This window comes from Hemicordylus capensis, chromosome 2, assembly GCF_027244095.1.
Source record: "Hemicordylus capensis ecotype Gifberg chromosome 2, rHemCap1.1.pri, whole genome shotgun sequence".
Classification (NCBI taxonomy): Eukaryota; Metazoa; Chordata; class Lepidosauria; order Squamata; family Cordylidae; genus Hemicordylus; species Hemicordylus capensis.
In genome coordinates, this window is record NC_069658.1 from 234,336,359 (window position 1) to 234,356,528 (window position 20,170).

General features: G+C 50.2%; 2 protein-coding genes across 2 annotated transcripts in view; one reads left to right on the plus strand and one right to left on the minus strand.

The window, feature by feature from the left end:
• The window catches only part of LOC128343849 (vomeronasal type-2 receptor 26-like), a 36,493-nt gene extending 32,504 nt beyond the window's left edge, over positions 1–3,989 (minus strand). The window contains exons 1-3 of the mRNA XM_053293283.1: positions 3,731–3,989; positions 3,195–3,227; positions 1,267–1,338 (exon numbers count right to left, since the gene is read on the minus strand). Coding sequence (XP_053149258.1) covers positions 1,267–1,338; positions 3,195–3,227; positions 3,731–3,989 — 364 coding nt within the window. The remainder of the gene's footprint in view (positions 1–1,266; positions 1,339–3,194; positions 3,228–3,730) is intronic.
• Positions 3,786–10,065, plus strand: LOC128343378 (protein enabled homolog). Its single transcript, XM_053292360.1, has 2 exons — positions 3,786–4,648; positions 8,198–10,065. Exons 1-2 carry the CDS (start codon positions 4,159–4,161, stop codon positions 8,809–8,811), a joined length of 1,104 nt encoding a protein of 367 aa, XP_053148335.1. The 5' UTR covers positions 3,786–4,158; the 3' UTR covers positions 8,812–10,065.
• Positions 10,066–20,170: the final 10,105 nt, after the last annotated feature.

The window sequence follows — 20,170 nt, forward strand, 5'->3', positions numbered from 1 at the left end:
GGAGGAAGCTCTGAAAAGCTTTCCTCTCCTGTAGACTCTCCTGTCCATTTTGCTGGGTGGCTGGATCGGCTGCCCAGAAGATTAGCGGTTTCTACCAATAGCAGGGAGGGAACAGGGTGGTTTGGGAGCCAGGAGGCCCCTGGAGCTTCCATAATGCACTGAACGAGTGTGCGGTGCATTATGGGGAGCCTCCTGACACCAATTGGGAGGCTACTTGTGTGTGGGGGCCGTGTGAAGCTGTGCATCACCAACACTGGAGCATTTAGCCCACTTTTTGAGTGCCCTCACACCTAAAACCTGGGCTAAGTGATGGGATCCCAAAGCAGGCTTGCTACTCAAATCCCTGGACATTTCATATTGGGGATGACAGTTTTCCTACACCCTGGACAGGATGTCTGATTCCTGGACTGTATGAGCCAATTCTGGACACGTGCCAATCCTAGTTGTGAGAGGCTTGGAGAGGAGATCAGGTGGGAGACTCAGTGAGGGGACATTAGCCTGAGGAAGAAGGTGTAGGCAGATGTCCAAGTCAGATCTAGAGGAGGCAGAGCTAGGAGAAATGGCTGAAGAGACAGGTGTGGCTGTGTATTAGTAGCACTCCAGGACTTTCCTAGGAGCTAAGAGCCTGTGCCTCCAAGACTCATAGGAGGAGTGGTTGTGGCTGGAGTGCAGGAGCCTGGAGAAGGACCACAAGGGAGACCTCAGGACACTGGGAAGCCTTTAGCTGGTGTGGTGTAGTGATCAGACACCCCTCCCAGAAAGAGTTAACTGCAAGAGAACCCTGCCCTCACTGACAGGCTGGTGAACTCCAGGGATCAGTCAATCAGCACACCAGGTGGGTGGAACCCAGAGAGCCTGGGGGCGGGGGAAGAGAAGAGGTTCTTTGTTAGAAACTGTCTGGGAGTGCAGATAGGGGGTAGGGGTGTGCACGGAACTAGCTGGTCTGGTCCAGTTTGAGTCCAAACCTGACCGAAACCAGACCAGTCCAGTTTGGACCAGCACCCCCATGAACTCACACGGTTTGCTTTGGTCCAAGGGGGTTGTAAACTTTTACTTTTTAAAAAATAACCTATTCCTTACTAAACTTAAAAAACTTACTCCCTTGAAGGGGGGGGGGGGTTCCTCCAAGGTGATGGGTTGTGTGTGTCTGTGGATGTTCCCCCTCCATGCCAGACTCCCTTCCTTCGAAAACGGGCCCTTGCAGCCATTCTTTGGCCCATTCAGGATGTTCCCACTGTGCGGTGGATATTTTGGAGGCTACCGCACCTGCACAATTGGCTTCTGCATGGCCTAGCACAACCCAGGCTGCACAGAGGCGGATTGTGCAGATGCGGCAGCCTACAAAAGGAACACCACACTAGGGGGAAAGGCCCGAACGGGTGGAAAAATGGTTGAATAGGCCAGTTTGGGAAGGAAATAAGGCTGGCAGGGGGAGGGGGAGCCTCCGTGGACCCCCCTCTGCCTCGGAGAAACCACCTGGAGGGGGTAAGTATACTTTTAAAAAAACCAATGCTTGTGAATCCCCCAAACAGGCTCGGGGGGGGGGGGTTGTCCAGGGTCGGACTGAACAAGGCGTGGTTTGGCTTTACCCTGAACTGGAACCACACCTGCTTGGACATGCCTAATAGGGGGACATGTGGCCAGGAGCTTCAAGAGAATATCGCTTCAGCAAGTCCTTGGGAAGACAGGAGGGCAGGAAGCTTGAATTCTCATCCAGGATTTGATGAGTTCAAGTCAAAGCAAGCCAGGGCTTTTGGCTTCTGCAAGTTAGTCTAGGGAAATGTTTGTTTAGTCAGACTGTGCGTTGGACTTTCATTTTTCTTTTGTGTGCTTTGTATATCCCTGATACTCTTCTATGATGGCTTATCTGTAAGCTTTTAAAGATGTGTTCTTATTTTCCTACATCCGTTTTCCTTGCAACTGGGTAAGCATGATTTTTAAAGCGTGCCACCCCAATATCATGTGGGGTGTTTTTTGAAGGATTCTTGTAACCACCGAATATTTTTACCTTTAACTAAAAGTTGAGAGAGCTTCAGACTGAAACAGTCGGAAACATGTGAATAACCTCCACCCGCCCTTTTGTTTTCTGCAGTTTTAAAAAGCCTCTCTGAGTGGATTTTTGACTCAGGATATGGGGGACTGAAAAGCGTTTCTCTCTGGTGCAAACACGCCACAGGCTAGGTCAGCACTTACCAGTTTCCTCAACATGTGCAGCCTGGAACATGGAAGATCTTTGTATACTTTTCCAATATGAAAAGAAAAAGAGTTTTCCCTGGGATTCCCACCAAAGCCCAGGGGGGATTTAAGCTCTGTTGATAAGTGGGTGGTGGTGGCAGCCTTAGAATCTACCAAGATTACAGGAGAGTTTGGAGAGAAGCCTTGCTCAGAAAGTTGGGGGGATGATTCAGCAGTTTTCTTCCCCTCACATGTGCCTGCTTTGAGACAAAGGCTTGTAATCCGCTACATGTGGCCAAAGAGCTACTGTATGTGGAATTCCAAGGCAGGAAGGATCCATTTCAACTGCCAGGGGTCAGGCTGGGCCCAGAGCACTAGAAAAGGAGGGAGCATTTCTAGTATTTGTAGGTGTAGTATTGCACCATACAATAGCAGGTGTGAGTTCCAAGGGGAAGAGCTGGGATAATCTGACCTTAGTTTGGGATGGTGAGCTGATGGGGCTGTAGCTCAGGGGCAGAACATCTGCTTTCCACGTAGAAAGTGGCAGTTCCAATCCCTGGCATCCTGGCAGGTAGGGCTGGCAAAGAAACCCTCTCCGAAAACTTGGCGAGCTGCTGCTGGTCAATGGGCCAATGGTCTGACTTGGTATAAGGCAGGTTCCTACTTGCTAATCCTTGCCACTCCTTTAGTAGCTACACCTCTCCACAGAGGAAACATTATTTGCTTTGAAAAACTTTTATTAATGCTCTGTGTAATCATAGCAAATCTTATATATTAATAAACAAGCATTATTGTTTTAAAGAACTCTCTTTGTTTTTGTTCTGACATGCCTAAAGCCTTTAACCATCTGCTAAAGGAGAAAGGTTTATTTAAGTAGACATTTGGTGGCTGTGTGGCACACTGGAGATGACTGAAGCTATAAAATAAATATCCTACAGATGAGGGAATTGTGAGGAGGGGATCTCCATGGTCCAGTCCTCTACAGTAATCAATTGTTGTGATTATGCTAAAGCTCTTACCACACTCCAAACATTTATATGGTTTCTCCTTATCTAGAAAGGGAGAGACTCTGACAGAAGTTCTTTTCACACCTTGAACATTCAAATGGCTTTTCCCTGATGTGGAATCCAGCAATAGAACATTGTAAGCCATCATAGTGCCACAACTAGCATCCAGTGATATTGTGCATATATTTCTCCATGAATATCTCCAAGTGTGAAGGGAAGAGAGTTCTGTTCTCATTCCAGCTCAGAACATTCATTGCTAGGACAAGTACAAGTATGTTGCTACAATTCAGGAAGTGGTGGACATCTTGCTGCCTCGGGCAAGAAGTTCCCCTCCCCTCTGCCTCGTGCTGCGGGGAGGTCCTTTTCCCCAGCCCAGCTCAGCACGAGGACCAAGAAGGGTCCTGATTGGCTGGCCGGGCTTGGTGGGCGTGGTTTCGGCCGAAAACGGCCGTTCCACGCTCTGAGCCGACCAGTCCTTTTGGATTGTCGGCGAGAGAGGAGCTCTTTAGTCGAGCTCCTTTCTCCTCTAGTGGGGGGGGGGGGTTCGCCCGAATGCGGGCGTGGGGGCATTCGGCGGTGGTTCCGTCGCGGCGGCAACAGGTTTCTGGGCTTGTCGGGGGTAGCCCCGGAGAGGCGCGGCTGCAGCTGCGGGGGTTGTTCCGGCCCGGTGGAGCCTTCTCGTCGCGGCGTATTTCTTTGCTTCTGGGCTTCGGCCTGTTGGGTTTGTGGGTCCCTTAGCCACTGGGGGGTGGACAAGCCAGGGTGTGGGGTCCGGTGCGGGGGCGGGTGGCTTCCGGGGGCCCCCATTTTCCTGTTTTGGGAAGGTGCTGGTGGCTTTTCCTAGTTTGGGCTACTGATTTTGCTGGGGCCTTTGCAGGCCTGTGGTTACAAGTCTTCCTCTGGGCTTTGGGGGCTTGCTTTGGGGGGTTTTTTGTCTGTGTTTATTTTTTACTCCTATCTGGTATTGTGTGCTGTGATGCCCCGTAAGGCGAAAGAAAAGAAAGGGGGGCGTCCCGTTCGTCCGCCTAAGAGGCCTGCACCCCCTCCTTCTTCCTCAGAGGAGGAAGATGAGGAAATGGCTCTTATTCGTGGCTTAATCACCCGTATGGAGGCGCTAGAGAAGGCGAAGGCTGCTCCTTCTGACCCGGGGGCCGGGCCTTCTGGCGGGGGTGGGGTTCCGCCTCCCAAGGTTCCCCGGCGGACCAGGGGGTCTGCCAGGAGTCAGCTACTAACGTCTATTTCTAGCAGGTTGGAGGCGCTGGAGAGAGGATTGAACCCATCAGGCCTGGCCCCCCCCGGGGGGCCGGAAGCGCCTTCTGCTCCTGAGGGACCAGCCCCGGCTCCGCCTGTTCCTGTGCTGCCATCTCCCGTGGACCCGGCTCCTGATGTTCCTGCGTCATCGCTGCCTGTGCCTGCCGCTTCGGTTGGACATCCGCCTGCAGATCCGGCTATGCCGTTGGTTCCGGGTGAGCCAGCAGCACCGACACCTCCCGGCGGCACCGGCCAGTGGCCTGCTGTTCCCTGGCCGATTCCTGCCATGGGTGGATGGGGGCCAGCTTCCTACTGGTCCCCCTATACACAACACTTGGGTATGGGTTTTCCTTTGGCGTTTCCTGGGGTCACGGCTGGTACACAGGGTGCAGCAGAGCAGGTATGGTTGGTTGGGCGGGCGGCCTGCGAGTGGCCCGTTCCCCTCCCCCAGTTTTCCTTCTTCAGAGCAGAATGCCGCTAATCGGCCTGGGTATTACCCAATGGGGATTCTGCCTTCGGCCCAGCACGCCCCCTACGGGGGCATGGGCCTTCCCCTAGGGGATCACTTGTTGCCTTCTACCAGGGAAAAGATTCTCAAGGGGGAGTATGTAGACATCTTTAGTCTTCTGTTTAGGGAACCAGAAGTTAAACATAAGGAGGGTGAGTCTTGCAAGGAGCATGAGGCCACCAAGAGAAAGCCAGTGGAAAAAACATGGAATAACTGGCTGTCTGGCTTTACTATCTACATGGGTGTGATACTTCAGGCGCAGCCGGCTCGGGGCCCGGCTCTCCTGAAGTATATGGATATCATTCACCGTGCTGTCTCAGATTTTGCTGGATCTTCATGGATCCGTTATGATGAGAGTTTCCGTATGAGGGCAGCTTTGGATCCCACTCTGCCGTGGGATACACCTCTGCAGGAACTATGGCTGGTGATCATGTCTCCAGCTCGCCCAGTTGAAGGTGACCGCTCGGATAGTGGACACTTGTTGTCCAGGCCTTCCGGGGTTTCGGCCGCAGCGGGGGCGGGCCAGCAGTGGGTTCAACCCCATCTGGTCTGCTGGGAGTATAACACCAGCGGCAAGTGCTCTCACTCCCCCTGTCGCTTCAGGCACGCATGCGGTTTTTGCGGAGCAAAGCACCCCAGTACATCGTGCTCCCGAGCCAAACCTGGTGGTCCCGGGTCCAAGTTTAGGCCTGGAAACAATCGGAAGGGTGGTCCCCCCCCACCCCCTTCGGGTAAGGGGCCCCAGCCCCATCAGGCTTGACGTGTTAGAGCGCTTGCTGATGGACTACCCTGACCGGTTGGCAGCCTCTTATCTACTTTTGGGCTTTCGGGATGGCTTCCGGATTCCTTCCTCTGCACGCCGGGGGCTAGGGAGTCCTCGTAATCTTAGATCTGTGGTGGGCAAGGAGGATGTGGTATTACGGAAGATTACTAAGGAGGTGGTGGCAGGTAGGGTGTTAGTCCCCTTCGATGCCCCTCCTTTTCCCCGGTTATGAACCTCGCCCCTTGGAGTGGTTCCAAAAAAGGTTCCTGGTGAATTCCGGTTAATTCACCACCTTTCGTATCCCAAAGGGTTGTCTGTCAATGATGGCATACCCGATTGTTTGTGTTCGGTTCGTTACACTTCCTTTGATGAGGCAGTCAGAGTAGTTAGGGGTCAGGGCCCAGGGGCCCTTTTGGCCAAATGTGATATTGAATCCGCCTTTCGCCTGCTGCCCGTTCATCCGGACGACTTTGAGTTGCTGGGCTTCACATTTGCTGGCCAGTTCTATTTTGATCGGGCTTTGCCAATGGGTTGCTCGATCTCTTGTGCCGCCTTTGAGGCTTTCAGCTCTTTTTTGGAATGGGCGGTCAGGCGTAGGGCGGGCCTTCAATCTACAGCTCATTATTTAGACGATTTTCTTTTTGTCGGTAGGGGCAATTCAGGGGAATGCCACCGCTTGTTGCGCTCCTTTATGGGGCTGGCGGAGGAGCTTGGGGTACCGCTGGCTAAGGATAAAACTGAAGGGCCAGTTACCCGGCTTTCCTTCTTGGGTATTGAGATTGATACGCTTGCTGGTTGTGCTAGACTCCCGCAGGCTAAACTACTAGTGCTGGTGGAGCTGCTTAGGGCCTTAGGGCGGGCCCGTAAAGCCTCCCTTAGGGAGCTTCAGGTGGTAACGGGGCATCTTAACTTTGCTTGCAGGGTTGTTGCCCCTGGTCGGGCCTTTCTGCGTAGGATCTGTGACTTGACAATGGGCCTGCGCGCTCCCCATCACAGGGTCCGGGTTACTGAAGGGGTCAGGGCTGATTTGTCCCTTTGGGAGTCCTTTCTGGCCGGCTACAATGGGGTTACTTTTTGGAGACAGGAGCAGCTTTTAGAGGCTGATCTGCAGGTCCATTCGGACGCTGCTGGAGGTGCAGGTTTTGGGCTTTACTTTAGGGGCCGCTGGTGTGCTGCTCCCTGGCCTCGGGACTGGTTTGAACGCGGGGTAACGCGGGATTTGACCTTTTTGGAACTGTTCCCAATAGTGGTGGCAGTTCACATCTGGGCTGAGGAGTTTGCTGACTCCTCAGTTCGTTTCTGGTGCAACAACCAGGCAGTGGTGCAGGTTGTCAACTCTCAGTCTTCGCGCTCCCCTAGGGTTATGGTTCTGGTCAGAGCTTTAGTTTTGCAGTGTCTGCGGGCCAACATTTTGTTCCGCTCCCGCCATGTGCCGGGGATTCGGAACGACATCGCTGACGCTCTGTCTCGTTTCCAGGTGGACAGATTCAGAGCGTTAGCTCCCGAGGCTTCTCTGCACCCGGACCCCATGCCGGCTTTCCTTTGGCAGCTTGGCAGGTGGAGGCGCAGCAGGCGATAGCGGCGTCTCTGGCGCCTGGCACCAGAGTTAGCTACGCAGCCAAGCTTGAGGCTTTTGCCCTTTTTCGAAGGGCTGAAGGTTTGCCTGAGGTTTGGCCGGTCCCCGTGGGTCAGCTGCAACAGTTCCTAGTCACGTTACGCAGAGCAGGACGGGCCGTGTCCACCCTGGGTGGTTATTTAGCTGCCCTTGCATTTGAGGCGCAGGTGAGGGGGGTGGGTGATTTTTCCTCCGACCCTCGCGTGCGGCGCATGCTGGAGGGCTGGGCCAGGGCTGACCCTGGCCCTGGAGACTCTAGGCGGCCCTTTACCCTGGATATGGTGACCGCTACACTCAGTCAGTTAGCCGGGTGCTGTGCAGATTCTTGGGAGGTGTCTTTGTTCCGGGCTGCGGTTTTAGTGGCTTTTTTCGGAGCCTTTCGCCCCGGGGAGCTGCTCCCGCGCAGCAGGGTTTCCCCTCGTGACCGTTGTCTGCAGTTCTCCGACCTGTCATTGTCAGGAGAAGAGGCGCAGCTTTTTCTTCGCCGCTCTAAGACGGATCAGCGGGGGAGGGGCCAGACGGTTCGCTTGGCGGCCGCTGGGGATAGGCAAATTTGCCCGGTGTCGGCCCTCAGAGCCTATGTGGCTCTGGGACCGGACTCTGGGGGGTGTTTGTTCGCGCATTCGGATCGGACTCCTCTTACCCAGTATCAGTTTCTTTCAGTGATTAAAAAGGCCCTTAGCGCGGCCCTGATTCCCCTTGAGGGAATTACGCTTCACTCTTTCCGCATTGGGGCAGCTACTACTGCCACGAGGTTGGGCCTCCAGGAAGCGGAGGTTCGGAGGATTGGGAGGTGGAAGTCCGTGGCGGTCAGACGCTATGTGCGCTGACAGCGGGCTTTTTTCGGCTGCTATTGATTGTGTTTTTTCCCTTGGCAGGTGTTGGGGGATCGGTGGCTCCAGTACGGATCCTGTTGTGCGGCCACTCGCTGGTCTTTTGGGCCTTCAAGCGGGCTAGCACGTCTCGTTGGGGATCCCAGCTTGGGTTTGGAAGACGGGCTGCTGTGTACTGGTTGGGCATGCGTGGGATGCTCTGGAACCAGCTACTGCCCGCACTTAGGGAGCACTTAGATAGTTTTTCCCCGCCCGACATCTTGGTTTTGCATTTAGGGGAAAATGACCTAGGCAAGCGGACTGGCCTGTCTATTGTTCAGCAGGCCTCCTCTGATTTGTCCTTATTGCAGGAATGGATGCCCGGGGTGCTTATTCTCTGGGTTAATTGGCTGCAGCGTAGGGTGTGGCGGAATGCCCGTTCGGGGCTTTGTCTAGAAAAGGCTAGGCGCAAAGCTTCAGCCGCAATTGGGAAACTTGTGATAGCTGCCGGTGGTGCTGTAATACACCACCCTAATGTGGTGGCTCGTCTTCCCGAGTTATATCGTGCCGATGGGGTTCACCTTTCGGAGCTTGGTTGTGATCTATATTTAGGTAACATACAGAGGAGGCTTGCTGAATTTTTGGGCAGTGGTGGGGCAGGGAGGTCAAGCGTGGGCTAACCTCCCTGGGTGGCGGTAACAGTGCGGGCTGAGGGGTAAGCAAGGTATAGTATCGGTGAGCACCCTTGGATATTTAAAGGTGGATTGGTTAATCGCTCCTTTGTTGCCTGTGCGGCGCGGGGAGTAATTGATGGCCATGAAACCTGCTCCAGGTCTTCACCATCCTTTGGGCTGCGCGGTCCGGGGGGGTGAATACCGGGAGCTGTCCAGGTCCCCTCTTCTAAGGGGGTGGTTGGCTTTGATGGAATAGGGCAGGGCGTGCCTGCCCCCTTTCCGGAGCCAGGGTGTGTCGCCCAAAGTGGCAATGGGCAGGATGAGGGTAATCCTAGCCCTTGCCTAGGAGCCCGCACTGTTTCGTTGGTGATTCATCACCCACTGTTCAGTTCGCCTTTGCTGGTTGTTAATTAATTAATAAAGAGTGGCCCTTTACCCATAAAGAATGTCTAAGTGTCTTCTTGGGCCGGGGTCTGGGGAAAGTTCCCCTCCCCTCTGCCTCGTGCTGCGGGGAGGTCCTTTTCCCCAGCCCAGCTCAGCACGAGGACCAAGAAGGGTCCTGATTGGCTGGCCGGGCTTGGTGGGCGTGGTTTCGGCCGAAAACGGCCGTTCCACGCTCTGAGCCGACCAGTCCTTTTGGATTGTCCCCTCCCTCCCTTCCCTGGTGCAGAGCGGGTCTAGAGATTGGTCGCCTCTGGGGCCGAGTAGGAATTTTTTGCCCTTAACCGATTGGCCATGGTTGGGGTTTTTTTCGCCTACTCCGTTCTGTATTCAGTGAGTAGTTAGGTTTTAGGTTGGCCACGTTAGCGGTAACAGTGCGGGCTGAGGGGTAAGCAAGGTATAGTATCGGTGAGCACCCTTGGATATTTAAAGGTGGATTGGTTAATCGCTCCTTTGTTGCCTGTGCGGCGCAGGGAGTAATTGATGGCCATGAAACCTGCTCCAGGTCTTCACCATCCTTTGGGCTGCGCGGTCCGGGGGGGGTGAATACCGGGAGCTGTCCAGGTCCCCTCTTCTAAGGGGGTGGTTGGCTTTGATGGAATAGGGCAGGGCGTGCCTGCCCCCTTTCCGGAGCCAGGGTGTGTCGCCCAAAGTGGCAATGGGCAGGATGAGGGTAATCCTAGCCCTTGCCTAGGAGCCCGCACTGTTTCGTTGGTGATTCATCACCCACTGTTCAGTTCGCCTTTGCTGGTTGTTAATTAATTAATAAAGAGTGGCCCTTTACCCATAAAGAATGTCTAAGTGTCTTCTTGGGCCGGGGTCTGGGGAAATGATATACTAAAGATCAGGCACCAGCTTTACTTTTCATCATGAGGTGCTCCTTTGTATTAAGATCAGGTCTCAACATGATAATGTAGCATTTGGGAATAAAAATGCAGCCTAGTAACCCAGCACTGGAGGCCAAGATGGAGAAGACCTGCACGGCCACCATGTATTTCCCTTTCGTACTCAGATAGGAGGGCATAAAGGACACCCAAACACTGCAAAAGACCAACATGCTGAAGGTGATTAACTTGGCTTTGTTGAATGCCCCAGGCAGCTTCCTGGCTAGGAAAGCCACTGTGAAACAGATGGCAGCCAGGAAGCCCATGTAGCCAAGGGCAGTATAAAACATGGCCACTGAGCCTTCATTGCACTGCAGGATGATGTGTCCAGGCTGGGAGTGCATGTCAGAGTCTGGGAAGGGTGGAGAGATTCCCAACCAGATGGTGCTGATGCCAACTTGAATACCAGAACAAGAAAGAACAATGGAGTTGGCCAAACTCTTCCCCAGCCATCCCCTCATCCTGTTTCCTGGCTTTGTGGCCATGAATGCCACCACTACAGTGATGGTTTTTGCCAACAAAGAAGAGACTGCAACTGAGAAGATGATGCTGAAGGTTATTTGTCGGAGAAGGCAGGTTACTCTCCCAGGCTGGCCAATGAACAGAGAGGAAGACAAGAAAGAAAGGAGGAGGGAGACGAGGAGAATGTAGGAGAGGTCCCGGTTGTTGGCTTTGACCATTGGAGACTTGTGATATTTAATAAAGACTCCCAACATCAAAGCTGCATTTAGAGACAAGAAGAGAGCCATGGAAATTAGGCTGATCCCCAAAGTTTCTTCGTGAGCCAGGTAGCTTATCAACTTGGGGAGACATTGATTTTGGTCTTTGTTGGGATGCTGGTCTTCTGGACATTTATTGCAATGGTCTGCATCTAAACAAAACAAAATCCAGACTGGCTTGGACTGCAATAACATCTACTATAACTCCCCAACTGTAATGTGTTCTATTAGATTCTGTAAAGGATGTGTCTATGGTGAGAAAACCTATATCCAATCATCAGACATGTTGATCATCATCAATATATTAGGGACTGACAATGGTTATGTTTGCAGAGTCATTACTTATCCTTGTAATTGTACAGGAAGCCACTTGAACTCAGGAACAAATGTCTGATATTAATTACTAACAAAAAATGGGGTAAGAAAACAATCAATAGACTAACAGTCTCTCATGCAAAGAGAGGGAGAACCTCTCAGTTTGAATTCAGGATGGCAAGTGAAGAGGAGACATACAAAACTAGACTCCACCCACAAGCCAGTATATGGATACATTCAAATGGACAGAGAAAGGGTCACTGGTAGAGGAGATGTGTTGTATGCAGAAAACCCCAGTTTCAATCTCTGGCAACATTATCTTAAATACCGTCTTCTGAATGACTGAGGATCAGAGTAGAGGGACCTGAGTTAGATGGGCCAACTGTTTGTTTGAAGCAGTGTCTACATTCACATGTAACGCAGAACCTCAGGTCCATGCCTCCCTTCTGCTACTCTCTCGTCCGAATTTGGACTTTCAGGATAGCAGTCTCTCTTCAGGCTGCGAGACTGCAGACAGATGGGGGACCTGGCTGTGTGAGCTTCCTTCTTTACTGAAGGGCAGCCCGCACAGCCAAACACACTGGAGTTGAGGGAGAGGCTTCCTCTTCCAACTCCGGTTCCAGGGGAAGCAGCCTGCAGTTTCGAATTCGGACGTACCACAGGCTGCCTGGAACCCTGGGTTGAGGCCATGAAACTCCCTCTGACCTGAGGACTCATATTGGAGTTCCAATTCTGAACCCTCGGTTTCATTGCCGCGCCAGATTCCGGTTCTCCACATTTGGACGTAACATCTACAGAACTGCAAGCATATTAAACTGCGGTTCCGGAATTTGTGTGTATGCAGCCAGTATATAATGTTTTTTAAAAAAAATTCAATTTTTTTTTTAAGAAATTGAAGGTGAATACTAATTGTTGGTTAAGAGTGTGTGAAGCAAGGGTACAATCATTGGCTGACATCCTGCCTGCATGCGGACAAAGGAAGCATGCATGCGGCAGCTTCAGATGTGTGTTCACTTGATCACAAACCCCTGATACCTGCATAAAAAGGCACCATTTAAAAGTCGTGGTTCTGTTTATATTAAGCAGCGCCTTCATAGTATCGCTCTTGTGGCTGTTCCTGCTGTCTGCCTTGTTTTTGTTTTTGTTTTTTTAAGAATGTCAGCCAATTGGGGACAGGGAACCATCTTATTGTGTATGTGTGTGTGTAAACTGCATTGAGAAATTTTGTTGAAAAGTGGAATATAAAAAGAAGTAGTAGTAGTAGTAGTAGTAGGAGCAGGAGCAGGAGCAGCAGCAGCAGCACAGAGGCATGCAATTCTTGCCAATCTCCCGTTCCTTTGGAAGTGCTCTGTGACAATGTGGCAGCTGGAGGGCCAAGTTTGCCCATCCCTGCTTTAACAGCTGCCTGTTTTTGCTGAGGTACAGAACAGCCAGCGTGAGATGCAACATCCCTGATGTCAATGAGCTAGCCCCAACTCGGTAATGTCTTGAGGCTGCGTCGTGCAGCCATGCCATAAGGGTGTGCACAAAATTGGCTGACCCGGTGTGGTTTGAGCCTGAACTGGACCCAAACAAGACGAGGCCAGTTTAGTTTTCCCCCCATTGAACCCTCCCAGGTTCGGTTGGGGGGTTCGTGAGTCAATTTTTTAAAAAAATATATTTTGTGTTAGTACTTAATCCCTTTTGGGAACTTCTCTGAGGCCATGGGGGGGACATGAAGTTCTCCTGGTTCAGGCATTCTTCGGCTCTTTCTGAGCCTTCCTGCCTTGCGGCCACCATTTTGGAGGCTACTGCGCAAGGGCAATGGGCCTCTGCATGGCTGGGGTCATGACACGGCCATGCTGCAGCATATTGGGTTGTGCGGCAGCCTCCAAAATGGCTCCAGTGAGAGGGGGGAAGGGCCAGAAAGGGCCGAAGGGCTGTCGTGTTTCCTGAGTGTTGTCCTTCCCCCTGGAATCACCTACCTTCCAGAGTGGAAATTGTCCCTTCTGCACACAGAAGACAAGCATAGCAGCAAACAGGCTTCTTTTCCTGGATCACCTTCTTATAACCAGGGCGACAGCTTTCGGCACACCTCGAAGGAGGCAGGGTCTAACCATAAAGATAAGGAACATCGAGCAAAGCATGTGAGGTGCATTTTTGTCTATGGAATGGATCACAGCGCAGGAAAAAGTTCAGTGGGACTGGAGGGATGCTGTGCTGGGGCTGGAGAGGGCCAGTTGCTCTCCCCCTGCTAAATATAAGAGAACCACCACTTTCAAAGGTGCCTCTTTTCTCAGTCAGCAAAGGTTAAAATACATTCAAGGGAATAAAATGCATCCAATGGAGTTTTCCCAGACAGCAGGCTATAACATGGTTTTACTGTGAGGCTTTACAGCAAGTTCAAATTTGTCCCCCAAAAACCTATGCAAAAAGTGGTGGCTTTTTAAGCCCCGGACATAAATCAGGAAATAAATCAGGACATAAATCGGGGATAAAACCTACCATGAAAAATCCAAATCGTATGTAAAGTGCTCCCCAATATCTCGCATAGAATCTGACCGATGTGCGAACACCTACCCTCCATTCTGAGCTAAAAGCCACCTCTGGAAATGCTCATGGTTTCTTCCCCCACCTGGTGGAATCTCCTGGACCACCCCGTGGCATCCTGGTCAATGAAGAACTGTAGCTCTGAGGATCCGTGTCTGTCTATACTCCCAAATTTCACTCCACCGAAGGACTTATTGGGAAATGCCACCCAGTTCATACTATCAAATTTGGCTGCCAGTTCCCCGTTCTCATCCACATACACTCCTTCCAGGGAAGAATTGTAAAAATGCATGTTTCCCAGGAAAGCGTGAAGCTAGAAGGAGAGAGAACATGTGGGCATTTAGCAAACAGGAAGCCAAGTTGGGAATGAATGGGAGTAGAGCGATACAGTGATTCCAAGATGGTGCAGTGATTCCAAGTTGGGAATGATGGGAGTGTTGGAGATGGAGTTCCAGTGCATCGACCTTTTGCACCAATTCTCCTAATGACCACTAGGGGCACTGGGAGTAGATATAGTGAGTAAGGATCTCCCCGTTTACTTAACTATTTATTTTTTCATTTTATATACCGCTCTTCCTTCAAGGAGGCCAGAGCGGTGTACTACATACTTAAGTTTCTCCTCACAACAACCCTGTGATGTAGGTTAGGCTGATCTACCTGTCTCTACTCTATGACCCCTGATCCGACTCTTCCACATTTTCTTCCTGAGATGATTCACAATCCTTCCTTTCCTCTTAGAGAACAGATGGAAACATCTTTCTCTCTCTCCTTGCCTATTCATCACATAGTCTTTTCTATTAGGTCTAGGCTTTCCTCTCCAAGTGTACTTAACCAATAAATACGTAGTATTTAGTTCTACAAGAATCTCCATGTGTTTTCCCTAAATAGCTGCAACAACTAAACCCTCCTCTTCTACCTACTTTGTAATTGTAGTGTGTGCTCTTTTCTTAGTGCTCTGCTGTTTTACCTAATGGAGGTAAAAATTAACAACCTGCAACAGGGAGTAGGGTGGTGCAGCAATGAGGCACAGTGTTGCTAGCATAAAACCTCTTCCATCATTGTTAGGAGTGTGCATGGGCTGGCAAGTGGTGCAGAGCCAGCAAGTCCACATCCTCCTGGGATGCATGGCTCACAGTACTCTCTATGGGTGCCATGTGCTTCCAGGCTGACTATATGTGTGTGGAGGTGGGAGGTTAAAGTGTTAGAAACTCAGGGTCTAGGTGACTCCGGGTCAGCCACTTTTCTCTCATCCTAACCTACCTCACAGGGTTGTTGTGGGAATAAACATAACCATGGATGCCACTCTGGTCTCCTCGGAGAAAGAGCAGGGTATAAATGTGAGGACATAGAAATGGAACTGAGTACATTACCCTATCTTTTATCCACTGACTGCAGCATTTTGGAGACGAATAGAAATTATCTGACTGTGGAGCGTAGGAAATGGGCCAAATGAGAAACGGGGAATCCAGCTAGTGAGGAGGCAAATACCACTTCAGCTGACAATCAGTGCATTTACACAGTCAAAAACGTTGTTCTACCCAGGTTTGGGAGCTGTGTGAGCTCCAGGGGTGTAGCTAGGGGAGAGGGGGCTAATGTTTGCTCCTATCCCTGGCGTGCCATTGGAGTGAGGGAGATAATGAAGAAAATGTGTGTGTGTGTGTGTCTGTGTGTGGAGCTGGGAGTTCCTCAGGAACTGGGTGGGTGGGTGGGCTCTTTGAATCCATCAGCTCAATTACAGCTGCACCCTTGGTGTGCTCCCAGTTTTGGGTTGTGTGGGAGCAAGGTAAAAGGAAAACCTGGGTAGAAGTGATTGTGTGGAATTAAGGTAGGAGGGAAACCCGGGTAGCTTTTCCTCCTACCTTTCATCCACACCATCATTTCTGCCCAGGTTCTCCTCCTACCATGCTTCTGCACAACCCACATTTGGGAACACTCACAGCTCCCAAACCTGGGTGGAACACAGTTTTCTCTTGTGTGGATGACCTCAAGAGGTCTCAGGCCAACCAGGGAACTTGATCCCATGTGGGCAGTGTCCTCTGAGGCTGTCACCAAAGTCACATGAAAGCAGACCTGCACTGGGAGCCTCAACAATCAGATCTGCATCTGGAGAAATATGCAGGAGGGCAACCAAGATGGTGAGGAGTTGGGAAAGCAAGTCCTGTGAGGAATGGTTGAAGGAGCTGGGAGTGTTTAGCCTGGAGAAGAGGAGATTATATGATTGCCATCTCCAAATATCTGAAGGAGGGTCACATCGAAGATGGAGTAGAGTTGTGCTCTCTAGCTCCTGAGGGCAGGACTAGAACCCATGAGTTGAAATAGAAAGAGAGGAGATTTGGACTAGATATTAGGATATTAGATATTTGGAAGAATTTAGGAACATAGGAAACTGCCTTATACAGAGCCAGACTATTAATCCATCTAGCTCAGGATTACCTTCCTGCTTCCAGTTGACCAGAGTCTGTTCATGACTCTACCTCTTATGAACCCACATGAACAGCACGAGTGATCTCCATAGCCGAGACCGGAAGTGGGAAATTCAAGCTGGGTCCTCCAGTATCCACAGTCCATCAAGCGAACCGTGGAGAGGCAGCCCCCAGTACAGCAACAACACTGCTCTCCCTGGTCTTGCAAGCCTCAAAACTTTAAGGTATGAATGGCCACCAGCCATCTGAGAGCAGCTTAAATCCAGTGCCCAAACAGATGACCAGAACGGTATTTAGGATGGGCTCAGTTCTCCTCCTATCCCACTTTTACCTTGATCTGGGCTATCTATGCTGGGTCAGGAGGAATCCCAGACAACCTGAGATTCCTGGGTTAACCCTCTCCTTCCCAGGAATCTCTGATAGTGAGAACAACCTTAGATTCTTCAATGCAACAGTTTACCTCTCTATTACATTTGAAATCTCAGTAGCTGGATCTCAATTCACTTCATAGTTTAACTATGGAAAATTATAATCTTCAGTAGAACTCTCTCTGGAGGACAAGCATACCTGCCATGGCTGTAGCCTTTGCTGTTGCAGCCTGTCTCCACCCACCACCATCCTCTGCTTGGATCTGGATGAGTATGCAGCGTTCAAGGCTCGGGCCACTCCATGGACAAGACTGTAAATGCTGTAGCTGTCTATAGAGAGTATTCTTTCCACCACCTCTTGGGGCAGGGTCTCCAGGGTCTCTTTCTCTCTGCACCTTGTCCTGCCTTTCACAGACAATGCAGGCTTTGAATATGAACAGGCATATGATTTCTCCCTGAACTCCTCCATAGCCTGGAAAAATGCTTGATAGTTGTCATCGTTTGCTTTTCTCTTTCTCTGTATCATGAAGGAGAAAAACCCACAGACCTGCTGTGAAGACAACACCTTGTAAGTCAAGGACAAGGTGAGGTCCCACAATGCTGTGGTGATCCAAACCTTCCCCACAATGGGTGTTACAAACTGATCAACTGAACTTTGCAGTATGAGAATTGTAGTGTAGAAGAAGCGAATCTCCCCGTAATAAACTAATACATTGACCTCGTTCCACATGTTAAATGTTGAAATTGGGGGAAAGAGGAAGGTTTCTGTTGTCAGTGCTGGGATACTTATCAAGAAAGCAATGCAAATAGCGCTCCTGGTGAGCAAAGGGGTCAAAGTCCTCACGAACCTTTCCCCATTGTCAGTCTCTGGAATGATGAGGCCAATCCACGTCCATCTGAAATGCTGGAGCAATTTGACAATCCCCAGGTATGTGGTTTCTTCTTTTGGGACCATCCGGTAGACAAAGGGAAATTGAGTTTTGTCATGAAGAACATTAGAAACAAAACCATAACTGACCTAGTGGGGAAGGGGGAAAAGATAGTACTTTGATTTGTTTTCAAGGCAAAACTCAGCTATTTGTTTCGTTATACTAAAACTATTGGCTGACCTACAGATAAAGTTACTCAGTACTACTCTTCAGGAGCAACAGGGATTCCCAGACATTGTTGACTACAATTCCCATCATCCTCCACTGCAATGGTCTGTGTGGGAGATTCTGGGAGCTGAAATGAACATCATCTGAGAATCCCTGTTAGAGGGGACTGCTCCATAGTAGCTTTAGCACTGTTTCCCAACCTGGGGGCCTTCAGATGTTGCTGGACTACATCTCTGGGAATTATGGGAGGAGAACTGGTCTTGTGGTAGCAAGTATGAATTGTCACCTGATTTGCATTTGAGTGGGACAAGTCAAAAGACCAGGCAAGTTAAAAGACCAGGCTAAAATGACATTTTAAATGACATTTTAAAAAAATATTTCCAATTAAAATGTATTTATAAAGCTAGAAAGTGAAAACCATAAAAACTAAAGCACCTACCTGACATAAGCAGCAGATAAAACATTTAAAAGCTTCTTTTAAAAGATGTGTTTTAAACTGGGTTTTTCAAAAAACACTGAGGGAGGGAGTATAATGAAGCTCTTTGAGGAGGGTGTTCCAAAGCCGAGGGACCATAACTGCAGAGGCCCTGTCTCTAGTCCCCATCAACTGGATCTCTGTTAGTGGTGGGGTCATGAGCAGGGCTTGAGATGCCGAGTGGAGCGCCCTGGAAGGTCCATATTGGGGAATATAGTCCAGCAGGCATCCTAGCCGTGAGCCCTGTAGAGCTTTAAAGCTCAAGACCAGCACCTTGAATCTAGCTCGGAAGCGGACTGGAAACCTATGGTACCATCCGACCCAGCACTTGTAACCAGCACTTACATGTGGCAGGAGGAAAAGCCACCCTACCCAGTTCCCGTCTCACTCCCTGCTCCTACCTAGTTTTTCACTAGCACATGACTGAATATCAGGAGCACACACAGCTCCCGAAGCTGTGTCCTACCCCAGGGGTTCCTAAGCTGTGGTACTCCAGATGTTGCTGAACTACAACTCCCATCATCCCCAGCTAAAATTTATTGTGGTTGGGTATTGTACTCCAGTTGTTTTAACTGACAGGTATTGGATCAACATGGAATATCTATCTCTATATTTATCTAAGCCATATCCGTCGCTAATCCCATGTGTTGTAGCTAGCTCTCGCGAGAGTTCGTGAGCGAGCTGCCAGCAAGGGGAGAGGAAAGTGGTCGTGCCAGACATGATTGCGGTTAGGCAGATGGGCTGGGTGGAAGAAAATGACACGGGCGGGGGAAGAAGGTGGTGGTTTGTGGGCAGGCAAAGAAAATGGCGGCAGCTGGCGGCAGCTGGCGGGGGCCGGGGGTGGGGAGAAAGTGGAAGTGTAGGGAGAACAAGTGGCTCAGATGCTCTGCAGCCGGCCCAGCTAGTGTATATTGATTGCTCAGGGGTCTGCTAACATATTTGAGGGATATGCTAGCTATTTCTTAGGGCTGTACAATCGTCTCCGTCCCACAGATGTGTAGGACTGACATGCCCTCTGTTGAGTCTTGTTGGAGGGAGTTTTGCTATCACAGCAGGGAGCCTCCAACTGCTGGGAGGTGCTTTGTGGTTGTAGCAGAACTCTGAGATGTCTGTCAGGCCCCAAACCCTTCCCTTCCCTCCCCCCAGCAACCTCACGCTGCATCAAAGACTGAGTGGGGCAAAATTGCCGCTTCCAACCCATGCTTGGTAGACAGCCTCATTTCAGCCTCACCTTTTTAGTCTCTGGACACATTGTCAAATGGAATTTGACTCCAAGTCATCCTGATTCATACCTGTGGGATTTTGTAGATTCCCGACATGGTTGAAATATGCTGGCAGATGTCAGAATCAGCCCCTTCAAGAACAGCCAATAAGAGGTTCCATCTTCCACAGCTGTAGTTTGGAATATTCTTCTGCCCAGAGGATAGCAGGTCTACCATGGCATGGTAGGTCATCCTTGCATCAAAATAGTTGTCATAGATGCTATAGCCCAGGGTGATGTTGGGGAAGAGTCTGGCATTCTGACTGATCTCCTGAATGGCAAACAGGAAGGATAGAATGTGCCAGGAAGCTGTCTCTCCTCTCCTGCAGCAAAAGAATAGATCCAGTTCTATTAACAATATAATCACTGACTTTGATAAAGTCTCTTCATAATTACATACATGTGACAACCCACTCTAATTAACTTATGGATCTGCGTGTGTGTGTATGTGCCCAGCTGACACTCCCCCATCAACAGGGAGGGACACATTAAGGGATACCTCAATAGCGTCTGTTCATGGTTTGTTTTATGCTGTGAACTGCCTAGAGACTTTGGCAGTGGGCAATATACACATTTATTAAATCATCATCATCATCATCATCATCATCATCATCATCATCATCATCATCATCATCTTTCATTCCCTGAGAGCAACATATCAAATCCTTCTTCTTTTTAACTCTACAAGCCTTTCCAAGGTTTGACTCCCAGAAAGTTTGTTTGTTTGTTTATTACATTTTCATACCACTCCATTGAGAAGCTCTGGGCGGTGAACAACTACAAAACAAGAAATGAATAATCATTTAAAACAATCAGCCTGTAACAATACGAAAGCACATTTAATTATTTAGGC